Source organism: Vanacampus margaritifer, chromosome 8 (assembly GCF_051991255.1).
Source record: "Vanacampus margaritifer isolate UIUO_Vmar chromosome 8, RoL_Vmar_1.0, whole genome shotgun sequence".
Lineage (NCBI taxonomy): Eukaryota > Metazoa > Chordata > Actinopteri > Syngnathiformes > Syngnathidae > Vanacampus > Vanacampus margaritifer.
Window position 1 is genome coordinate 13,146,877 of NC_135439.1, and position 23,066 is coordinate 13,169,942.

The following is a 23,066-nucleotide window of genomic DNA, read 5'->3' on the forward strand; positions in this document are numbered from 1 at the left end:
TCGACTCACGAACGCTTCAGCTCACGAACTTTTCGCCTCACGAACATTAAATTCGCGAGCATTTTGTCTCGGCTGACGAACTAGTTTTCGGCGGACGAACCAAATCTCGCGACACGAGAAATCACGAGAAGCTGACGCACGCTCACGGCGTCCCAGTTCGTCGCCCCCTTTGTTTGAGTGCGGACGTGGTTTGTGTTCGGTAGACATTTGGGATCATTTTGGAGTACTTTTGGAGTGTACTTTTGCTACCATGGGACCGAAAAAGACCCCACAAAAGGCTAGTGTTAAGCCTAAGAAGACATTGAAGAAAATTACGGTCGAGCAGAACAAGGAGATCATCGACAAACACGAACGAGGTGCGCGTTTGTGTGACTTAGCGTCCCAGTACCAGTACGCTAAGTCTACCAACAGGTGTCAATTACGAGGTTTTTAGTCAGCAACAAGGATAAAGAGTCTCCTAAGAAGCAAAGAAGAGAAGCCACACCGGATGACTCTCCTTCCAAACAGTAACTCCCTCCGTCCCTCCTCCTCCCACTCCATTCCATCAAGCCTTCAACTACTGTACCATCACAAAGGCAAGTTGCAAGTTTTGCAAATCAAAACACTTTATTATACAGTACAGTGTATTTCTTTAATTACAATACAATAGCACATTTATTATACATAAAATAAGGTATATTTTGTGTAGTTTTAAGGCTTTTTTAGTAGAAAATTGTGTTTTATGGGGACCTGGGAACGGATTATTCTCATTTCAATGGTTTCCTATGGGAAATACTTGTTTGGAAGACGAACTTTTCGGCTCACATACTCTCTGTGGGAACCAATTAAGTTTGTGAGCCAAGGTACCACTGTACCAACTTTCATACAAATTAACTGGCAAAGGTGTCAGAAATGTGTTTCAATGCGTGCGTACCGTGACAGGGTGCCTTCTCACTTCCATCGCTTTGTGCCACCGTAATGCCTCCCGTCCTTTTGTCTTTCTTACGGTGCCGAGAGCCGTGAGCCTTGTGGTGCCGATGGCTCTGCCGGGGCATCCGAACACCCACAAAGAGAGTTCTGTGGCCTGAAACGGAGGTAATAGAGGGTATTCAATATTTATTTTACTCAAGGATGCAACTGGCCATACTATCAGATACGCCTACATGAGACAATACAATCTAATATGAGCCGTATTCATAATTCTAAAGTTCATTACTGTACAGCAGTGGTGTTCAAACTACGGCCCCTGGGGCCATTTGCGGCCCACCATCCATTTTTCAGTGGAGTGCGACATATACTAAAAATGGCATTTGACACAGTTAATATAAAATTATAATAATAACAATTAAAAATATTTAAAAAAATAGGTGCCACTATTACAAATAAATTTTTTATATACTGTAGTATTTTTTCTAGATAGGCAAAAACACAAATACATTTTTTTTTTACAATTTTTAGGGCTAAACACAATTTCTCTTCATAACATTATGTGGCCCTTCTGATTTTCTGGCCCTCATGAGAAAAAGTTTGGACATCCCAGGATGTACAGACATATATAGGGATGTAAAATACCACTTTTTTTTTTTAACTGAATCACTAGTCCTTTTGATATAAAAATATTTAAAAAACAAAACAAAACAATGACATTTTAAAGAAAGAACTACGTATCCCAATATTAAATATTTACTTTGAAATTAACGACTATTTTCTGTTATCTTTTCTCCATTTCTTCATAAAATACATACCGTAATTTGTATATAACACACAATAAAATGAATTTAAATAAAGAAAATGTTTTAACTAATAATCCAGTGACCTTAACTCATTTACTGCCATTGACGCCTATAGACGTCAAAAATTCATTTGAACTATTTCTATTAGTTTAACTTTTTTTTTCCACTTTTGTTAACAAGAGTATGAAAACCTAAAACAATATTGTACATTTAGAACACATATAAAATTTGTGATTAATCATGAGTTAACTAGTGAAGTCATGCGATTAATTACAAAAAAAAATTATCGCCTACGCCCCTCATTTTTAATAATCTTTTCTTCTTTAAAATGATTATTATTATTTTAATAATCTTCTCTTTAAAAAAAAGAAAATATAAAAAATTAGGGGCGTCAGGCGATTACATTTTTTTTTATCATAATTAATCCCATGATTTCACTAGTTAACACACGATTAATCACAAATGTTATCTGTTCTAAATGTACAATGAAAAAAATCTAGGTTTTCATACTCTAGATAGAAATAGAAATAGAATAAAAATAGAAATAGTTCAAATGAATTTTTTTTACGTCTATAACCGTCAATGGCAGTGAATGAATGAAAAAGTCCCAATCGAACTTAGGGGTTGTACACCTTAACGGGCATCTGCCAGACATGCATGCCTGTAATAGGTCCTGATCGTAAAACCGCCACAAGATGGCGGCTGATGTCGGTATTGGCCAGATCGATGGTATCGGTACTTGCCCATCCCTACATATAACTATATCATTCATATTTTTTGTATTATTAGTAAATATAAAAGGAAAATTTCTTACAGATGATTTAGTGTAAACGTAAATAAGCATCAAATCCACAAGTTTTGAAGTCCTGAAAGGCCACTATAGTGTGTCAACATTTCTGCTTTATTTGTGGTAGATACTGATACACCACACTGTGGTACCTGTCAGTTTCACTAGAATAGAAATGATCCAGATGCACTTTAACTGCTTTAGAATAGAACACATTTCCCACAAAGAATAGTATTTTCTTCAGAAACTGTTTCGCAGCAAGTGATAAGAATTCATTGATACCGCTAAAAGCTGTGAGGTGCGTTCACATGACAGCAATTTGATGAGTAAGATCCCACATCATTGCATTTCCGTTTCTCATATCACCATCCGTCCAATATTTTGTAATTGGCAAGCACTGAGAAAAAGGTCATATCCTTATTTCACCAAACTTCAGGATTTTTCATTTCAGGAAACATTAGTGTGAACATTTTGGTCCAGGGCACAATTAAAAGTCCTTATTGTACCCACTTTCAAGTTCTTCCTTCTCATAGTGGATGTTCAGCACTGAGCTGGTCCCACCCTGGTCTATCACCACCTCCTCATCCGGCCGCTGAATGACAGACAGACACACACAAAACAATGACACTGTTAAGGCTAATAATAATAATGTTTCTCAGCGCTGATATTGAGCAACATTTCTTTTTGAAAGACCATTCGCTGATATCCAAACTGAATCTGAAGCTTCTCTTGTGTCGGATAATCAAAATGTAAATACTGTAACCAGATCTGTGTGTTTGTCTGAGAATATAATGTGTGGGCTGGATACGAACAGAAAGGTTTGTAAGCGAAAGCAGAGAGCTGAGTTGTTGCGTGACCATCTTTCAATTCCACATTAGTGCTCGATCTGAACGCACGCACGCAAATGCAACTCCGTACTGCGAGTGCAGCATTTTCTCACAAGAATTTTCAGTCTATTAAAAAAAAAAGCTATTTATAGTCAGATTGTTCAGTCAACAGATGCAGCTATTCCACTTAAAAACAATATTGCCATCAATTCAGAATACAAAAAAAAGTATTTTAGGTAACAAACAATATGCCAGTTTCCATTATTCTATTAGCAAGTAGCTAATGCAATGCTTACTTACTGTGCATAATGTTGGCAATGTATCTTCCTCAAATGTCATTAGGAAGGCCCGTGGGTCTGAATTAGTGAGGAAATGAGAATATTTGAAGCTGTGAAGTCAAGATGTAAGATGCCGGTTTAAACCTCACTGGAAGACATGCCTACTCATTCATGCCCGGGAAAACACAATTACATGTCACAATAATGAGAGTTAATGGTCATTTGACGGAAAATCCAAGTGGACTGCCGTACTCGGATGGCCTTTTTTTTTTTTTTTTTGCTTTGCCATCTTTTCCCCAGCGTATCACTCAGGCTGTGACTAAGCATGACTTGATCCCAAGATAATTGTCTGTTCAAACAAGACTTTAATTGGAGAAGCAATGCTGAGGCCACTACTGAATTTTATATAAGATCATGTGTAAATGTGAGGACGGAAAAAGACAGGCCATGAAAAATGTTCTCAAACCAAAATAGGCTTTAATTCTTTATACACAGTTTGAGAAGTATTTGATTTTGAACACTGACAATTACGCCTTCGTGCACCATAACAATGGATTATTTTTTTTTTCTCCAGAATTTTTTTTTTTCATTAACAAAAAATTTTAAAAAAAATTAAATAACAATGGATTTAAAATAGAACAATCAAGATGTGATTGAAGTGTAGACTATCATATTCAAATTATTTAAACATATCAATTCCCACTTGGGAATTTTAGTGCATACTTTAAGGAACCTCTTTCTGAAACTTGAACTCCACACTTCAATCATATCTTGATTGCTTTATTTCAAATTCAAACCTATTCTGGAAGCCAAATAATTGAAGTACTTCAACTCGGGTTGTAATTTGTTGATATTATGTATAAACTTTATGCCTAAAAGTTTGATCCTGATTCGCAATTCCCCCTGGAGCCAACAAAAGAAAATGTCAACAGCACAGTCATTGATTTTGTAAGTGCGAAAGAAGGTCTGTGATCTTGTTGTCAGTATTCTAATGTGAATATATCTGTCTAAAATAGAAAAGGTACACACACACACACAGAGCGCTATCAGTCATTGCAGCTGTGGCTGTTGAAGTGAAAGCCTCTATGCAGTGTGTGGGTTTGCAGCTCAAGCTGGAGGCACCATTAGAGTTGGAGCTTTCCCAAACATACAAACACCAAACAAGAGCGCATGATGAGAGCGAGACTATGAAAGGTCTTTGTCCCAAAAATAGCAACGCCCCATCCGATCATCAATTGCGGATGTATTTGGTTGAAACGCACACATGACCACGTTGCCATTTAGATCTTTTGTTATGCCGTGCGCTTCTCTTCGCCTGATTGCATATTCATGCAAGCGCTTTTGTTTTTCTTTCCTATTCGCAGGTTAACGGTTCCCTATCATTCAGCACTCACCTCCCTTGCGTCACATTTAAGTGCTTCACATAATTAAAGGCTCACAAGACACTCAAGGGTTTTTCCCTTTGCAGGTGAGTGCACGTACCTCTGTGAACACACGCACGTGTTTCCAACGACACGGTACATCCTTGTGTGTTTATGCTGCCTGCTTCTATCTCCTGGCAACCGACCCATTTCTATGCTCTTGTCCCTGAACTGCAGTGACACGCGGCTGGGGAAAGTTGACGACTCTAAAACTCATTTTCCATGCAGATTACAGACACTCCTCCATGAAAATTGTTCTCGGCGAGATGCAAAATGGCTGCCTTGTCCTTGTGTCTCCTTCAAGTGCCACAGGAAGTGGAAAGAGATAATATGACATGATGAGACTAAATAAAATCATGTAATGTATGTACTGCAACTAAAATATGAAATTTGTTTCTCCTAGGGAGAGTAGCGACAGTGCCGAACTTTATATATTCAGGGACAATCTGTTTTACTTAGGACTGATGAAGTTCCTAAAAATGTAAAAACACCAAAACACTCAAGTGATTATGCATATGCTAGTGCTGGAGTCCTACTGCAATGAATAAGAATCTACTCATTTCAAGTCACTTCCTGTGCATATTATTCTTCTCTTAACTCATTCACTGCCATTGACGCCTATAAACGTCAAAAATTCATTTGAACTATTTCTATTAGTTTAACATTTTTTTCCACTTTAGTTAACAACAGTATGAAAACCTAGACTTTTTTTTATTTATTTATTTTTTTGAAAAAAAGAAAAGAAAAGATTATTAAAAATTAGGGGTGTCAGGCGATTAATTTTTTTAATTGTAATTAATCGCATGACTTCAATAGTTAACTCACGATTAATCACAAATTTTATATCTTTTCTAAATGTACAATAATTGTTTTCTAGGTTTTCATACTCCTGTTAATAAAAGTGGGATTTTTTTTTTTATAGAAATAGTTCAAATGAATTTATGACGTCTATAGCCGTCAATGGCAGTGAATGAGATGAACTACTCTTTATTTGCCTTGAAATAAGGCCAAAGACAAAAAAAAAAAGCAAAAAATAAATGTGCCGAGTGTTCTGTTCGCTGTAAGCTAACGTTAACTCCGAAGTTTAACACCACTAGAATTGTATTACCTCATGGATATTTTATTTTAGCATTCTGCAAGCACACTGCAAAAGGGCAAAAAGACACATTGCTGCCCAAACAAAAAGTAGCAAATACACACGTTCACTAAATCTAACAACCCAAACAATCCATGATCTGGCCACATTAATATATTCTTCAAGCAGTTTGAAAACAACAGAAAATAGACCGGTAGCTTCATTCTCTTTTTGTTTGATAAACAAACTGAGATAATATGTCTTAATTGTTATGACTCTTACAGCTGAAAAGAAGAGCAGTCATAAACAGTGTCCTAGTTATTTAAGGATGCTGTTAAGCCACCATTTGATGCGGAAATACACCCGCACATTATAAACCGCAACTTCCACAGAATTCATCACAATGACAACCATTTCCATCTCATGGCCAAGATCTCAAAAAAACATTTAATGAATCATATTTCCCTCATTTGGATGGCAGCCATTTGTAACGCAATGGACGCATCTGAAGCAAGTTTGTCACACATCTGAATGTGTGAATGTTCTTGTCATTGAAAGACATTGAACTTGTCAGGACAAATAGAGCAGCACTGATTTCCGTCGCACTCACCCCCGACCAAACACCCCCAGTCCTCTTCGACTAGGCAGGTCAATCAATGTGCTTTCCTTTTCACTCCATTAGTACTGTGGTGGGATGAGGCATGCTGGGTCCCATGAAATGGCATGGTATGGGGGCATGTTGCATCACAGGAGCTGTGTGGGTATTTTTTTCAGTTTTGATAAACAACTTCAGTCCCTGTACTTCAGTGGTGTCCAAACTCGGTCCTCGGGGGCCGGTAGTCCCGCAGGTTTTGGATATTTCTCTCCTCCAACACAGCTGAAGCTCATCAGCAAGCTCTGCATAAGCATGATAACGACCTTGTTGATTGGAACAGGTGCGTTGGAGCAGGGAAACCTCAAAAACCTGCAGGACTACCGGCCCTCGAGGACCGAGTTTGGACACCACTGCTGTACTTCTAGTGTATTTCTCCTAGTAAGTGCTATCTATCTATCTATCTATCTATCTATCTATCTATCTATCTATCTATCTACCTACTTATCTGTCTGTCTGTCTAGCTATAGCTCTATCTGTCTGTCTTGCTAGGCTAGTGAGCTAACTCTGTCTGTCTGTCTGGCTAGGCTAACGAGCTAGCTGTCTGTCTGTCTGTCTGTCTGTCTATCTATGTATCTATCTATCCATCCATCCACCTACCTACCTGTCTGTCTGTCTAGCTATAGCTCTATCTGTCTGTCTTGCTAGGCTAGTGAGCTAGCTCTGTCTGTCTATCTGTCTTGCTAGGCTAGTGAGCTAGCGCTGTCTGTCTGTCTAGCTATAGCTCTATCTGTCTGTCTTGCTAGGCTAGTGAGCTAGCTCTGTCTGTCTATCTGTCTTGCTAGGCTAGTGAGCTAGCGCTGTCTGTCTGTCTTGCTAGGCTAGTGAGCTAGCTCTGTCTATCTATCCATCCATCCACCTACCTACCTGTCTGTCTGTCTAGCTATAGCTCTATCTGTCTGTCTTGCTAGGCTAGTGAGCTAGCGCTGTCTGTCTGGCTAGCGAGCTAGTTAGCTAGCTATGTCTGTCTGTCTGTCTGTCTGTCTGTCTGTCTATCTATCTATCTATCTATCTGTCTATCTATCCATCCATCCATCCATCCATCCATCCCAATCCAATCCAATCTGACAACATTGTCTTGGTTTCCCAAATGACTAGATGCACCCCTAGAGGCACCTGTGATTATGTGCCACAAATCCTGCTTAGCAACAAGAAGTCACTTGGCTGTGTCTGCTAGTCAGTACAAATTTTAGTTCAGTTCTGAGGTTTGTAATGATCACTAATGATATAGTTTGGTATGCAGGTTGCGAAAAAAAAAAAAGTATTTTCTATTGTATCAATGTCTGAGTAAGTACATGTCCGGGGCAATGAAAAAGCTTATGCATCAAAAATCCAACAACATGGACATCGATTTTTACGACCAATTTCACAAAGCTTCACAAATCTTCAGTAAGTGCACTGTCCATGTCGGTTTTTCCATTTTAGCCTCCTCTTTAAATTTGATGTGCAATCCAAACCTGCTTTCCAGTTGGTGTATTTTTATCAGCTGTGTCTTTTTTTACTCTATTTGAGCCAATCTAGCAGATAAAATGCCCTTACATTGCGAGTCAATGTCATACTTCACTCCGGAGAAAAAGTTTAAGTAACACATAAAACTAACATTAGAATTTGTTTTAACACAACTTGTTGAAATTTGAGTTCTTTTTTTTTTTAAAGCAAGAATAGGCTGTAGTAGGAGGTAGCTTGATTTCACATTACTATAAAAACTTCTTCTGCCAACAGGCTGAGCCTATTCTACTCTTAAGTGGCAGATGCGATTCTGTCTAATTAAGCACTTGTCGACCGTGTTTTCAGTAAATCAACGTGAACTCCTTCCACCCTTCTTGTCTCAACGAAGCACCCTGATTTGACAGCGGGGACACAAATCCCGACTCAAACAACTGGACCTGTCACTTCCAGACTGAGGTTGGCGCCCGTGGACAGCCATGACGGCCTCTCCGTGCCACTGCCACACACATCATCATCATCACACAATTCCACACTTGCTCTTTGATAACTCCAGACGTGTGTGACAGCGGCTCGCTCATCAATACGTGACAGGATGTAACGGCCAGACAGGAAAGGAGAGAGCTGCTGTTCTAACGACTGCTTCGGCCCACAGGCAGAATGAGTCATACTGTATGCACCCCTCGCTCAATGCCTCGTGTTCCATTCCGCTCTCCACCTCTAATTGTTTTAGTTCTACTAAAATTAGTTTAGTGGGATTTTGTGGCTGCATGATGGATGAAGCAGTCGAGGAGAATTGGAGAAGTGTTAAAATACACTTCATTTCTTGCATCATCAGTTAGAGTCAATCAGAATTTTTTGTTTTTGTTTTTTCTGGAGGCTTCTTCCTCAGGTCATTGAATCGGTGGAGGCTGGTGTCTGTGGATCTCACTCTGCTTCGTCTGTCCTTCCTTCCTTTCCTCAGTCTTTCCTTTGGTCTCCCTGATTTGTTGGAATTTAGATGTTTCTGGGGTTGGTGAAGGACTCTGGTTGGTGGCCCGGTGGGTGGTGTCTGGTCGGTGCTGGATTTCACTTTCCTTTCTTTTCTTTGGTCCTTCCTCGGGTCTCCTGACGGCCTCACGACTCTGGCTGGAAGTGTTCGGTTTAGGTGAACGGTATGGGATTTTTTAATAGGTTTTAGGTGAACTAACGAATACGCACGCACACACGCACATACACATATCACCCAAATACAAAATAAAATAAAAATTGTTTTTCATTTATTTAAAAAAAGAGCAATGATGATATGTCAAATTGGTAAAATTACCGAATGAACAATACTGAGCTCTCCAGAAATTAAAAAGAGACAATCAAAAGTTATTGGTGTGCTTGGTGTGATGAAACAAGCTTTTTTTCTTTTTTTTTTTACAAGAATGTATGATTTTTAATTTTTTTATTTTAAAGGGACTACATTGCAAGCAAGGCGAGAACATGCAAACGCCATACTGGGATGCGAGATCCTGAATTCGAACACACGGTCTCAGAACTATGAGGCAAGCCACTTGACCACTATTCCACCCAATGAAAACCAATGTATCAAAAACAATACCCCTATATATATTTTTCCTGCTGCATGAAAGTCAGTGGCCCACTATGACTACTTGACAATAAGTGGAGTTCATTGCTGCAAGGAAAACGTGATGAAGGATGAATTTATGGCTGGATGGTTGTCAAACTATGCAGGTGAACAATTTCTTTGTATCTTCAAAAAACAAAATGTAATTTGTGGGATTGTCCAAAAACTCCAGCAATGTTTTTAAATTATAATTCCAATGACCAAATAGGCTGCATTAACCTACAGTATCGCAGTGTCGTCACACTGATTAAAATGAAAGTTTGTTGGGAGACGTGCCAAAGAGCTACTTTAAAAGAAGCAAAGAGCTGTGATTGCTGAAGTAATCAAACCTGGGACAAATTTACGATGCATAATGTCAGATTGTAATTCATCAGAACGCAATATGCAAACCTGAGCCTCGCAGTGACTATTCTGGTAATAATATTCAACATAAAATCAGCCCAAATTCAGATTTTGTACTTCAGCATAGACTGATTACAACATTTGCTTCACTTCACTTGAGTGCATTTGTCTCATTTGAGTAGTTTCTCTTTTATTTCACTGGCTGGCTGTGAGAAATCACACGGCTGGGCTGCCGTACAATGATAATCTATAATGTCCATTAAGGGTTGGAATCTTTGAATGTCTCACGATTCGATTCCGATTTTTGGGTCTGCGATTCGGTTCCAAATAGATTTTCGATTAGGAGCGATTTTTTATTCAAAATGATTTGATTGACAATTGATTTTTGCTTCAATCTATAGATGTGCAAAGAATTGTAATGATCTACTCCAGTCTGACTCGCTATTGCTAATTAGCGCGCTAATCGCGGCACTTTTATCACTCAAAAGAACGGCTCCACGTTGAAAAAAACAACTTTTATTGGAATAACTTGATCGTGACTTTTTCCTTCTACTCTCTAATGTGGCCACAACTTAACAGTGTATTAGACCGCGTGGAACCACACTGCCCCTCAGTGGCCAAACCGGGTACAACATAAACAGCGCTCCAAATAAAGGCACACACAGACAAAGGCAAGACAGTATAACATCATTTAAATAAAATAGATTTTGGGACATTTAAAATCGATTCTGAATCGTACTAGATGAGTATCGCGATTCTTATGAGACTCAATTTTTTGGCACACCCCTAATATCCATACATATGTCTAAGGTCTTCTAAACTTGTGACTCGGAAAATGCACTGAATGTCAGACTTTCTACTCGAGAACTTGCAATAATTTGACTGGCTTTACTGAATCTAATAAATATAATGTTACTGAACAATAGTGGTTGATGTGAACCAGAAATCTTAATTTAAGGGCTGGAATGAACCTCCAATGCCCAAATACGGCATCATCAGCCATGTTTGTTGTTTTGTTTTGACTGGAATTCTTTGGTCGGATGATAGAGGCTAGAGCGGGAAACTACCTAGTTCTATTTCCCAGCAGTCGGGGCTGTAGAATATGTTACCAAATATGGTTCCTCGTCCTCTAAAACAAATATTACAAAAAACTATCATCATCATGGAGTGTAGTTGTAGATTAGCTCAAACTACTGCTACAAATTAAATCTTTGATAAAGCTTCAGGAAGTACCCCACTACTCTCGCCCAAAGTCGGTGGGTATCGCCTCAAAACACCTGCAACTCTAATGAAGATAAACAGTGTTGAAAATGGATTGGATATCACATGTGCAGGATATTTGTGTAAAATTGCTCCACGTGCAGATTTCAACAAACGAGTTCACCTATAGTTGAATCATCTCCTGATTCCATATATCTCCAAGCTTAATGGTGACATAATTATTGATCATCGTCACAGCAATGACTCTGTTAAGAACCACAGTGAGTCAATTGACAACCCGACTGCAGCTTTGATCAAACATCACACATCAGAACATGGAGCATCCTGCAGTATGCTTAAGAACCCCTACTTCACCTTCCCACTGATGTAATGACTAATAATATTGTCGCAAACGACGGGAGGGAATGGCGTCAAGGTCATTTGAGGGTAACTTGAGAAATACCACGACTAGAGCCACTATGGCTAATTCATGTTTTTGCATTGGCGACCACTTTTGCAGAACCACAAAATGAACGCAAATAAATGACGTCAACCGTGTTGCAATGTGATAACACCTTGCACATTTGACTTGAGTGCATGTGCTTGCACGTCACAATAACAACGTCAACAATCCCCCACAGCCGATAGTTGGCAGCGCTGGTTCAACTTATCACGTGGAGCATTTATTTTGATATAAAACATTCAAACGTGGAGTGAATGTGGATGCAGCAATTAGGAAGTGCCCTTAAAAAGTTCCTGAACACACCTTGTACACGTGAAATGACAAATTCAAGTTGTGCGCATGCAGTTTAGTCATCACATTATGTATGCAAAGCACAGGACACGCGGCACTACTGCACCTGGTAGCTTAGGATGCTGTCGGGTTCTTGGACGGGCATGCTGGTGGCCTTTGTTTTGACCTGGAAGATGGAAAGGTGACACTTTCTCCGGCTTGGACCTTCGCTTTGTCGCACAGTACGTTAAGACGAAAACAGTCGAGAGCTGGTCCCATTAGCCGCTTGGGTTTCTGCTAACATGTCGCGTGTCAACATCTCTTCCGGATGAAGAAAATGATATTGCACATCCTCAGAGTGTGATGCTTTCCCGGCCGCGCTTTCCAACACCCCCTCCCTGTGCTCTCTTGCTTGGTCCTTGGCTGTGGGAACAGGATGCAGAGAGTAGGTGCAGGACCAGCCAACCACAGCTGAGGATGCAGAGAGCGGTTCGGCCTCAACCAAACGGAGTGAAGGAGTCAGAATATCAGCCAATGACAGAGCAAATGAATAGGGCTGCAGCTACCCAGCCAAATAGAGACGATTACAATTTATTGATTCTTGTCACAAAGTCCACTGACTGTAAACCACATCAAATCAAGCAACTTGTCTATACAAATTGTTTAATTTGATGTGCATTAATTTGCATTAACATTCCAGTGTATTATTTCGGTTATTAAAAAAAACAACATATACTTCATTCTCCAGCCATCCATTTTGTAGTCCAATCATCATTGGGTCTTTTCTACTATATTGAGTAATCAAACGAAATTAACATTACATGAACACGAATCCCATAGTTTTACCTTTGTACATAAATTGTTTCACATGATTATTGTTACAATGATTCAAACTATTAACTATTTAACCATTAAATCTATATATCTAACTATCTAGTACAGTTAACAGTCCACAAAATAAAGTACGAGGAATGCGAACACTGCCCCCATGCGTAAAGATTGGGAATTACACAAAGCAGGACATCACATGCAGCGCATACGTTTGACAGTGACGATTTGGTTTGAATACGTCCTGTGCGTTGTTAAGACGATCAGACAGGATTTGTTGTCACACATGATGAGCCGACATTGAATCAGAAGGTGACCAACTGAGCAGGTGTCAAGTTCGAAGATGTGTCGCGCAGGTCTCACCGCCAGGGGACATCTTCGATCCGAAGACACATGGTCCAGTCCAGCTAATTGCGTAACAAATTGTTTCTTATCCCCCTTGGCTTTCTCCTTAAAACTACACTAACTTGATACGGTGTGTGATTGCCGATAGTTGTGCTAGTGTATATGTAGTATATGTTGTACCTTTTATGCTCTAGAAAGGGTACCTGTGTTTAAAATAATTATGTATACTTGTGCTTTTAGTGATAAATGGGCTCCTGCTGTATCCCGTTTCTTACAGAACAAACTCCACTACACAGCGCCTCTGTGATTGTCTTGAATGTACTGTATACTTGTCACAAATGTAAACATCACAACAACATGCTTGCAGTTTGTCCCCATTTTTAAAAGCAGATTTGGGGACCCAAAAAGGCAACACTGCAGTTTTGAGCAGAGAAATCCTGAATAATGTCAGGTAAGAGTGACCGAGCATGTTTTCACCGATGGCTATGCATAATTGCATAATTATTACTCGCGGATTCATCTATTTATATATCATCATCATCACCATCATCATCATCATCATGTAATGGTTTGCTAGCATCTTGTAACACTGACTAGCGATTAAAATTTTTTGTTTGTTTGGGTTTTTTTTTTTTTTTGCTGAAGGGATTCCAAGTCAGCCCGTAGTCATAATAAGATGCGAAACGGCATTGCTTAACAAAACAATTAATCATGATAATTTGTGACATTTTCTAAATGTGTACACAAGCAGAAAAGTTCTCCCTGCTTCTTCTCTCATTTTCCTGCACTTTCAGGCATGTCCAATATGCAAAATCAGTCATCCCAAATCAACTCAGGTTTGATAAATCACATTACGTGCTAAAATTGTCTATTGACATATACTCATCCCAGAACATGGAAAATTAATTGTGCTGCAATTTTGCACAGTTAGCAAGTACAAACCTGGTTGTGCTCGGTTAGCAGATCAGTAAGCAATCAATTTTGTGCCCATGTAAATCTTTCATAAATCAGGCCCAATACTAAAACACCAACTGCACCTTTTGTTCCAGAAATGGCACAAGTAGAGGTTAAGGCACTTTGTAGCCTTCCATCTACCAAGCTGGAGAAGATGAAAGCAGCTAAAGCTCTGGTTGAGAAAGCCGTCAAGGTCATTAGAAAGTCAAAATAAACAGATCCACAGTACGGCCTGTGTGCAAACGTCACTGTATATTAACCACTACTTTACTTGTGTTGCTTTCAGGCGCAGAAAGTGTTTTCAATGCAGGGGCACTATCCTGTGATCCGTGCCGGCTTACGGGCCAGAGGGTGGGTGGAACGTTATTTGACCAACACATGCTATGGATTGTCACCCCGCCAGAGTGATAAGGACAAGGATGAAGATGATGATAGCACTGGAGCATATCATAGTGAGGAGTCAAAAGGTCAGTTTAATGACTTATTCCATGAAAAAAAAAATACACAAGTTAATGTTTTAACTCATTTTCAATCTACATGCAAAACCAATCCAGGCATTTCTCCCCCCCCCTATACTGTTTATCCTTCACAGGGTCTCACAACACTTATATTAAATTTTACACTAATAATTCATCTCTTTCCTGATCCATTTTCAGAGAGAGGTGATCATGGCGAGGAAGGTGACATTGGCAACATGTATAACTTCATGGTAAGAGCACATTCACATACATGTAGTGCACATGTATGTAGTAAGTGTGCTAATATCATTGAACTAGTGCTACCTCTTGCATCTTTTATCTTACTACTTCTTTGATCTAAATTAGGGCTGGCCCAAGTCCGGTTTAGAGGCCATTGACAGTAGTCACTTGTACCTTTTTTTATTTAATTTAATTATTTAATTAATTAATTTATTTAATGTATTTAATTTAATATTTTTTAAATAAACCCATCACATAAAGAAATTCAACACAGGCCACGTTACAGGGTTACCACCAAAATTTTAATGTTAACTGTTACAGAATAGAACACTATTTTCTGATAAGAAACTATATTTAATAGATCGAAAAGTTGAATATTACAAATTATAACATAATTTTTTTTAATGGATGTACTTTATTTAAAGATTTTTAAAAAATGACTAGCTATTACAGTTTTTTTTTTAAATGTTATTTATAAAAGGTATGTTTCTTAATGTTACAAGATATTTGGGATAGGCGAGTCCTGATACCAGGTATGGTATCGGGCCGATACACAGCCTTATTTCAATGTATCGGTACCCGCGACGGCGGCGGATACCAGTGCTGGTCATCCTCTTGTGGCCATTTTACGATAAGGAAGTAGGAATCAGAAATGAGAAGAATAGAAAGGAAAATGTTATATTGAGATGAATAGGTCTTTCTTTAAAATGATCTTTCATTGTTTTTTTTTCAGGGAAATTTTATGTATCAGAAGTACCTAGTAGTATTGGTATTGATATCGGTGACTACTTAAGAGTTCAGTATTTGTACTGGAATCGGTCTGAAAAAAAGTGGTATCGAACATCCCTACAAGATAGTGTACTTTTTTGTTATTGTTTCAAAAAGTTTTAAAAAATTATATTAGATATCACACTTAAAAAAAAAAAATGTTTTTTGATGCGGGCCGAAGTTATGACTTATGTAAATACATATAAATGTTTAATTGCCTCATCATGTCATTACAAACGCACAACACGTTTTAAAATGAGAAGTCGTGGATAATTGTTGTTCAGGTTACTATAAAGGGGGTTGTAACAAAAAAATGCTTCAATATCTGAAGGTTTGTATTTATTACATATGACGATTTGAAATTTTGTTAGATTTTAGTAAGGGATTTGCTAAAAATGATGTGTCGGGCCAAATCTCACCCTCGGACCTGAGTTTGACACCTGTGCACATGGAAGCAGTAAACTTTACAAAAAATGTTTTTATCCAACTGTACCTGTCTGAGTTCTGTATGACTCTCCTAGGGGGGAAGGTTTATTCTTTTTTCTGTTTTCAGTCTCGCCTGGTTCGAAACGAAAGGATCTTTTTTTACTGGAGCTCACTTTACGATGCCTCCCACTGTCGCTCCTTTCGACAGGACCAAATAACCAATCACTATGCGAATACCGGAAACTTTACTACCAAGGTCTCCCCTTTAATTATTAAAACGCTTGAAGACGTGTGCGATGCATACGTTTTTGTCAAGGCGTGCCAGTGACAGTATTTTGTGTTGTCGTTTGAGGTGGGTCTCTGTGTGAACCTGCGTAACCTTCAGTGGTACGACGCCGCAGACCCTGACACCTTCTTCCCGAGATGTTACAGGCTCGGGGCTGAGGATGAGAGAGCTGCATTTATCGGTCTGCTCCACATTGCTGCCACACTGTCTGGCGCAACCCGATTTCACCTTTCAACATTTTTTCGTGCTCTTGTTCTGTGTGGAAAAAAAAAAGAGGACTTCAGAAGGACAGCGTGCAGCAGTTTGTTGAAGCATGTGGTGGAGACGAGCGTGAAGGCAAAAGAGGCAACGCAAGATGAGGGGAAAGCGGAAAGTGTCATCTCTCCGGGTAAAGAGTGTGGCTGAATGTGAATATTTGACATGCAGAACAGATGTTGTTTGTCCCCACAGTCAGTGCAGGAGTGATCAATACGGCCTTGCAGAGGTGTCAGGAGTATCTGAGTGTTTTAGCGCACAGCGACATTGATGTGACTGTGAAAACGTTGCCGTTTGTGGAGGAAAATCAATGGAATCACTTTATGCAAAAGTATTACTCAGTTGTGCAGTAAGTGCATTTTTAATAACAGCTTTATGGGTTCACCACATTTATTCCTCTTTTCCAATATGCTTAACTCATTCACTGCCATCGACGGCTATAGACGTCAAAAATTCATTTGAACTATTTCTATTGAACGTTTTTTTTCTCCACTTTTGTTAACAAGAGTATGAAAACCTAGAAAAACTTTTTTATTGTACATTTAGAACAGATATAAAATTTGTGATTAATCGTGAGTTAACTATTGAAGTCATGCAATTAATTACAATTTCAAAAATTAATCGCCTGACGCGATAAAAAAAAAGAAAAGATTATAAAAAATTTAAGTTGACATTAAATTTTTTTATCGTAATTAATCGCATGACTTCACTAGTTAACTCACGATTAATCACAAATTTTATATCTGTTCTAAATGTACAATTTAAAAAAAATCGAGATTTTCATACTCTTGTTAACAAAAGTGGAAAAAAATGTTAAACTAATAGAAATAGTTCAAATGAATTTATGACGTCTATAGCCGTCAATGGCAGTGAATGAGTTAATTATTAGGGATGGGCGAGTACCCAGGGAGACTACCGATACCAGCTAATGACACTATACATTTAGGCTTAACATTAGTATTTCTTCTATCAAAAACTAAAGCATTAAGTAAAAAAACAAACAATTAACAGCCTTTGTGAACTTCAATTGAGCAGCTAGCGTTTTCGAATGCAACATAATACAGTAGGTTCATGTAACGAGCTTAAAACACCTAACTACAAATAAGACAAATATTCTTTAATTGTGTTTACCTTGGGCCCCAAATGACTAGCTTACGGCCCTGCGCCGAGCCAGTGATGTCACAAGCTGGCTGACATAAGCCAAAGTGTGATTAGCAGCTCGTTTATTGATGAAGAAGGCAACTAGTAGTCGAATGTGAACACTTCATATGTACAACACAATCAACTGCAACCAGACTAATAAATAGGTTCCACTAATTATTAGATGATTGTGTAAGAGGTTGTTGTAGCAGGTGAACGTATAGCGTGTTACAATAAGTTTGTATCATTCTGATATTTATCATTAAATTGTGTGTAGCAAAGGTGCATCGATCAGAGGTAGTGCTGATTTTGTGGACCGCTGCCAGGACATGTTGGTCCAATTGAAGGAATTTTGTCCTCAGTTGGACATCGATGGAGTCAATAACATCTGGATTATCAAACCAGGCGCAATGTCAAGAGGAAGAGGTGAGCGAGGCTTTTGCTCCTCCTCCATATTGTTATTTATTTATTTAATTAATTATATATTAAAAAGCAGCCGAGACAGTATGTATCCTGTATACAGTATTTATATACCCAAGGTCCTGGTATTGTAATCCCACTGAATGTTTGAAATATGTTTTTATATGTCACCATTCAGGTATTGTTTGTATGAATCGCTTGGATCAGATTTTGGCGCTGGTAGACACAGACAGAGCCATGGTGAAAGATAGCAAGTGGGTGGTTCAGAAGTACCTGGAACAGCCTCTGTTGGTCAAAGGAACCAAGTTCGACGTGCGTCAGTGGTTTCTCGTCACTGACTGGAACCCTCTGACCGTCTGGTTCTACAAAGAGTGCTACCTGAGGTTCTCCACACAGCCCTACTCCACAAGAAAACTTGACAGGTCAGGCAAGGCAGGAACAATGACTTTACATTTCATCGCTGTTAGGAAAAAATCTGGGTGTGAATTTGGTCTCTTTAAAAAAAAAATAAAAATTATTAAGCGATACTACTGTTCAGGCCCCACATGAGGTTGCTGTTTACAGGAAATGTTAACATATCTCTCTTGAACAATAATGTTGAAAAATAATGGCGGATTCTGCCTGACAGCGAGTTGTAAATAAGGTCATTCCAGAATTGGGGGACAATTTTGGCAGCAGAATTTTTTTTTAAAGCAGACTGGTTATTTTACATTGTTTTCCAGGTTTTTAAGAGAGGTAATGGGTAATAAACCATCAGCAGCAAAATTGTATTTGAATTTAGATTCAGTACTCCACATGCAGCATGCTTGCCGTGTCAGCTGCTATGCTAACAGGTCAAGAGCAATCTTAGCTTAAAAAAACTTGGTTTACTTCCCCCCCCTCCCCCTGATAATATGTGTAACAGTTACATTGGTTTGATGACACACTCTGTTGTGGCTGAAAACATAAAAATATGAAAAATAGAAGTCAGACAACATGCTAGGCTGTTAGCTGCTATGCTAACAGGTCAAGAACAAACTTAATTTAAAAAAAAACTGATTTAATTATTTTTACTGTGTAACAGGGTTACATTGATTTGAGTAACATACTTTGATATGGCTGAAAACATTGCAAAAATAAATAAATAAAATAAAATAGAGGTCAGTGAACATGCCAAGCTGTGTTAGCTCTTATGCTAACCAGGAAACGCGGCTCTGTAGTTTGTGCATGGATTATTTGAAATTGAATGTATGGGGGACAGAAACTGTTCTCCAATATGCCAATGTAACGAGGACAAAGGTGTCATTTTAAATAAACACTCACTATCATTGTCTTCTCAGCTCGGTCCATCTTTGCAACAACGCCATCCAGAAGCACTTCCAGCCATCAAATGAGCGCCACCCAGGCGTGCCCAGGGACAACATGTGGTCCAGCTCCGACTTCAAGGCTTTTCTGCAGCAGCAGGGCCGCGAGGCACAGTGGGACACCGTGGTGGTCCCGGGTATGCAGCAAGCTGTGATCCATGTCTTGCAGACAGCGCAGGACAAGGTGGAACACCGAAAGGCAACCTTTGAGTTATATGGTGCCGATTTCATGTTGGGAAATGATCTGAGGCCTTGGCTTCTCGAAGTCAACGTCAATCCCACGATGGCCTGCACCAGCGTTGTCGCAGCTCGCCTCTGCCCCGCCGTACAGATGGACGCACTGAGGGTGGTGCTGGACAGGCGAAACAACTCCAACGCTAACACGGGAGGCTTCCAGTTGATCTACAAACAGGTGACTTAAGTTGTCCTGCCTTTTCAAAGGTGCCCAGTTTTCGGTGTAATTGTACATATTTGGGTGAAGTTTTACGATAAACCGGAACATTTTCTACATTTACAGGTGAACTAAATTAGAATCTCTAAACCTTTGAATGTCCAACTGCATGTGACTATTCTCATTCATCCAGGTCATTCTACTTTGGGGCATTGAGGTGTCACTCTACCGGCTCCCGAGAATCTCATTTACCTGCCGGTTGAGTAGAAGCACCTGAGGCTAAAGCCAAACTGTGGCAGGGTTTTTATTTTTACTTTCTGGATTGGTTTAATTTAGGGTGACCAGACGTCCCAAATAACCGAGACAGTCTTGTTTTTTATTACGCAGGCCCCGTTTTTTTTGCCATGTGTATGCCAATCATACGTTTGCCATAGTGATTCATAAGATAAACCCATTGAAATGGAATTGAACTGTTAAATTCTTTACTTCCAAATTCACTTCTCGCGTTCTCATTCTCATCTAATTGTTAGCAGCATGGACTTACGTAGCAGGCGTTGAACGGACCTAGAACTACTTCCTGCTTTCGCATCTAAGAATCATGGGAAATGTAGTCCTTCATTTCAATTCATTTCCCGGTTCAATTAGGGGACTAGAACAGTCACAGAAAGGCATAGAAATCGATTTTTCTTTAAAAATGTGTACAGACCAAACTCCTGATGTGAATTTTTACCGTTCACCTCCAAAAGTGAGTTGTACAAAAACTACTGAAGTACTTCTCAGCTGCAAGGTCAAATTAAGTTCACTTGTAAAGGTTTCATTTTAGGTTCATCCTAAAATTTGACACTAAAGCGTGAACATCCTTAACTTTTTGCGAGTAAATGTCCTGGATATAAAATCAGCATAAATGTAACTCATATTTTGCTCACTGACCAGACCTTGTGTGCATGTCTTTGTGTTTTGATTTCTCACCCTGTCAGCCTGCAATTGAACCCCCGCAGTTTACTGGAGTGAAACTGATAGTGGAAGGAAATCACATCAAGAAACCGAAATCTACAAAGCGCAGACCCAGGGTTAGCTCTACTAGGTCTCGGCTGACCCAATCGGCACGATTCCACGCTTCTTCCGAGGATAGTGAAACGATGGGTAAACGTCTAGTGAAGTCATGCGAGAAGCCACAAGAGGAGACGTCTTCGCAGCAGACACCTTCTTCGAGGAACGGACAGCAGGAAGGCGCAATGGTTGACAATGCCGGTTTGGTGACAGAAGAACAAGCGGTGGAGGAGCACGCTGAAGCCGGGAGAAGATCCCAAAGTTTGGGTGCAAGTTGTGGTGGCAGCGGAACTCCACTTCCCCGACGGAGCGGCGCCTTTTCCCGCAGCACCCGGCCTTGCAATGTTTCAAATGTATGTAAATCACCAATTAAATCGAGCCATGGGGCGCACCTGTGGAGGTCCTTCCTTCCCGGGAACTTTTCCAAGCCTCGTTACCGGCCCTCAATATGGGCCTCATCTTTCACTCGGGATCACCTCCCCTTGCTGCGGCTCACAAGCATGCAGCCGAATATGCTGATGGGCTATCCAAAACCTTCTATAGAGACATTTCTTATTGAGTCGAGTTATAGACTCCACAAGCAGCGTTACATGCAAAATATGTGCACATATAAATGACAATGCGCATTACCCCCCTTAAATTAGATTTTTAAAAATTCAACATATGACACCATTAAATACACAGGCCACTTGTATTTGCCACACAATCACTATCTAATAGGTTCCATTAAAAGACGTGTGACTTTACAAAGATAAGAATGCTCAGTTTTGATTGACACAATTTCATATAAATGGAGTTCAAACTGTGCAGTTCTGTGTTTTCTCCACCGGGGAGCGCTACAGTCTCAGAAAAATGTTTTTAACACAGGACAGAAAATTACACAAGATGGCAGCGTAACCTTATCGAATAGTTACAAAATTGTTGTCATGTGAACTGAACGTAACTGACAGGCATGCACAATATAGCTTGAAGAACCCTATATATATGTATATATATATATAATAATTTTAAAAAAAAGTCTTAAAAAATGTCAATATTACAATTACTGAGGAGCATTTAAAAATACAATCTAAAATTAACTTAAAATTCCATTGACCACGGGGCGTACTACGCCTCTCGTCATGGCAGCAAATGTATCAAAAATCTAATTAGGCGCAATTGAAATCAGCATGAAAATGATGTCCCATGACAGCAGGAAAGAAAGCAACCTCTGTTCTGAGAGGATGATGGGAAATCCCCCTCACTTTGCAGAAAAATGCTGACGTAGGCTGCACTGTGGCAAACAAAATTAATTCCTTATCCTAGAGCACTACAAGCATAATTTATCCTTAAGGAACGCTCTAGTTAAAATACAAATTGCACTAGTAGGCAAACTGCACTAGCCGACAAGTAGTAACCGTGCACAGATTTGCCTCACTAGTAACGTACAGTAGTTCTACTAGTACTACTACAAATACTTTTAATCCCTGGCAAAGAACACGAAGTATCATGTTTTGAGCTGTGGGGGTTAGTGACCTGCAGTTTTGAAAGCCATTTGAGCATTTATTCAGTACTAGTGCGCTAATTGTCCATGTAGTACGCTCTTTATTCTCACTAGTAACACAATTCTTTGCACTAGTGAAATGGCTAAGTAGTAATATTTTACTGGCTTCCAGGAAGAAAAAAACTGCACTAGTTGACAACTGTGCAATTCGTACTACTAGTGACATTGTAAAAAATTAGTAAATAGTGCTACTAATGCACAGTGTTGCCTCTCTAGTAGCATGAACTGTATTTCTACTAGTGCGCCTCATAGTCATTCTACTAGTTTGCTAAAGTGTCCTCCGCGTGAGGACATAAAGCATAGTAGTACAAGGTCAATTACACTAGTACAGTGGTTCTCAACTTCTCAAAAGTACCCCTATCTAGCCCGTTTTCCATGTCTCCCACAGGTGTTTCAAACAATCAGCTAATTAGCAAGCTCTGCATGAAGCTTGATAACGACCCTCAGCTGTGTTGGCTATGGGAGACATGGGAAACAGACTGGATAGGGGCACTCAAGGACCAAGGTTGAGAACCAATACACTAGTAGAAT

The 23,066-nt window shown here is 39.4% G+C and overlaps 2 protein-coding genes and 1 long non-coding RNA gene across 5 annotated transcripts in view; 1 reads left to right on the top strand and 2 right to left on the bottom strand.

Annotated features, from left to right (window-relative positions):
- slc4a8 (solute carrier family 4 member 8) overlaps positions 1-12,506 on the bottom strand; it is a 36,427-nt gene extending 23,921 nt beyond the window's left edge. For all 3 annotated transcript variants that reach the window (XR_013295019.1, XM_077572782.1, XM_077572780.1), the window contains exons 1-3: positions 12,216-12,506; positions 3,010-3,091; positions 914-1,063 (exon numbers count right to left, since the gene is read on the bottom strand). Coding sequence is in view for 2 of the 3 variants with exons in the window: in XM_077572782.1 (XP_077428908.1) it covers positions 914-1,063; positions 3,010-3,091; positions 12,216-12,254 (271 nt within the window). In the remaining variant the exon portion in view is untranslated. The remainder of the gene's footprint in view (positions 1-913; positions 1,064-3,009; positions 3,092-12,215) is intronic.
- Positions 12,507-13,102: 596 nt separating this feature from the next.
- Positions 13,103-23,041, top strand: LOC144057060 (tubulin monoglycylase TTLL3-like). The gene is made up of 13 exons (XM_077574289.1): positions 13,103-13,331; positions 13,539-13,712; positions 14,311-14,408; positions 14,502-14,682; positions 14,872-14,924; positions 16,235-16,363; positions 16,460-16,574; positions 16,668-16,781; positions 16,844-16,997; positions 18,066-18,214; positions 18,387-18,630; positions 19,528-19,963; positions 20,920-23,041. The coding sequence occupies exons 2-13, from the start codon at positions 13,706-13,708 to the stop codon at positions 21,607-21,609; spliced, it is 2,370 nt and encodes a 789-aa protein (XP_077430415.1). The 5' UTR covers positions 13,103-13,331; positions 13,539-13,705; the 3' UTR covers positions 21,610-23,041.
- On the bottom strand, positions 15,904-20,504 carry LOC144057061 (uncharacterized). Its single transcript, XR_013295164.1, has 3 exons — positions 19,511-20,504; positions 18,482-18,606; positions 15,904-16,648 (listed from the first exon to the last, which is right to left on the bottom strand). It is a non-coding gene; the product is annotated as an uncharacterized LOC144057061 (long non-coding RNA).
- Positions 23,042-23,066: the final 25 nt, after the last annotated feature.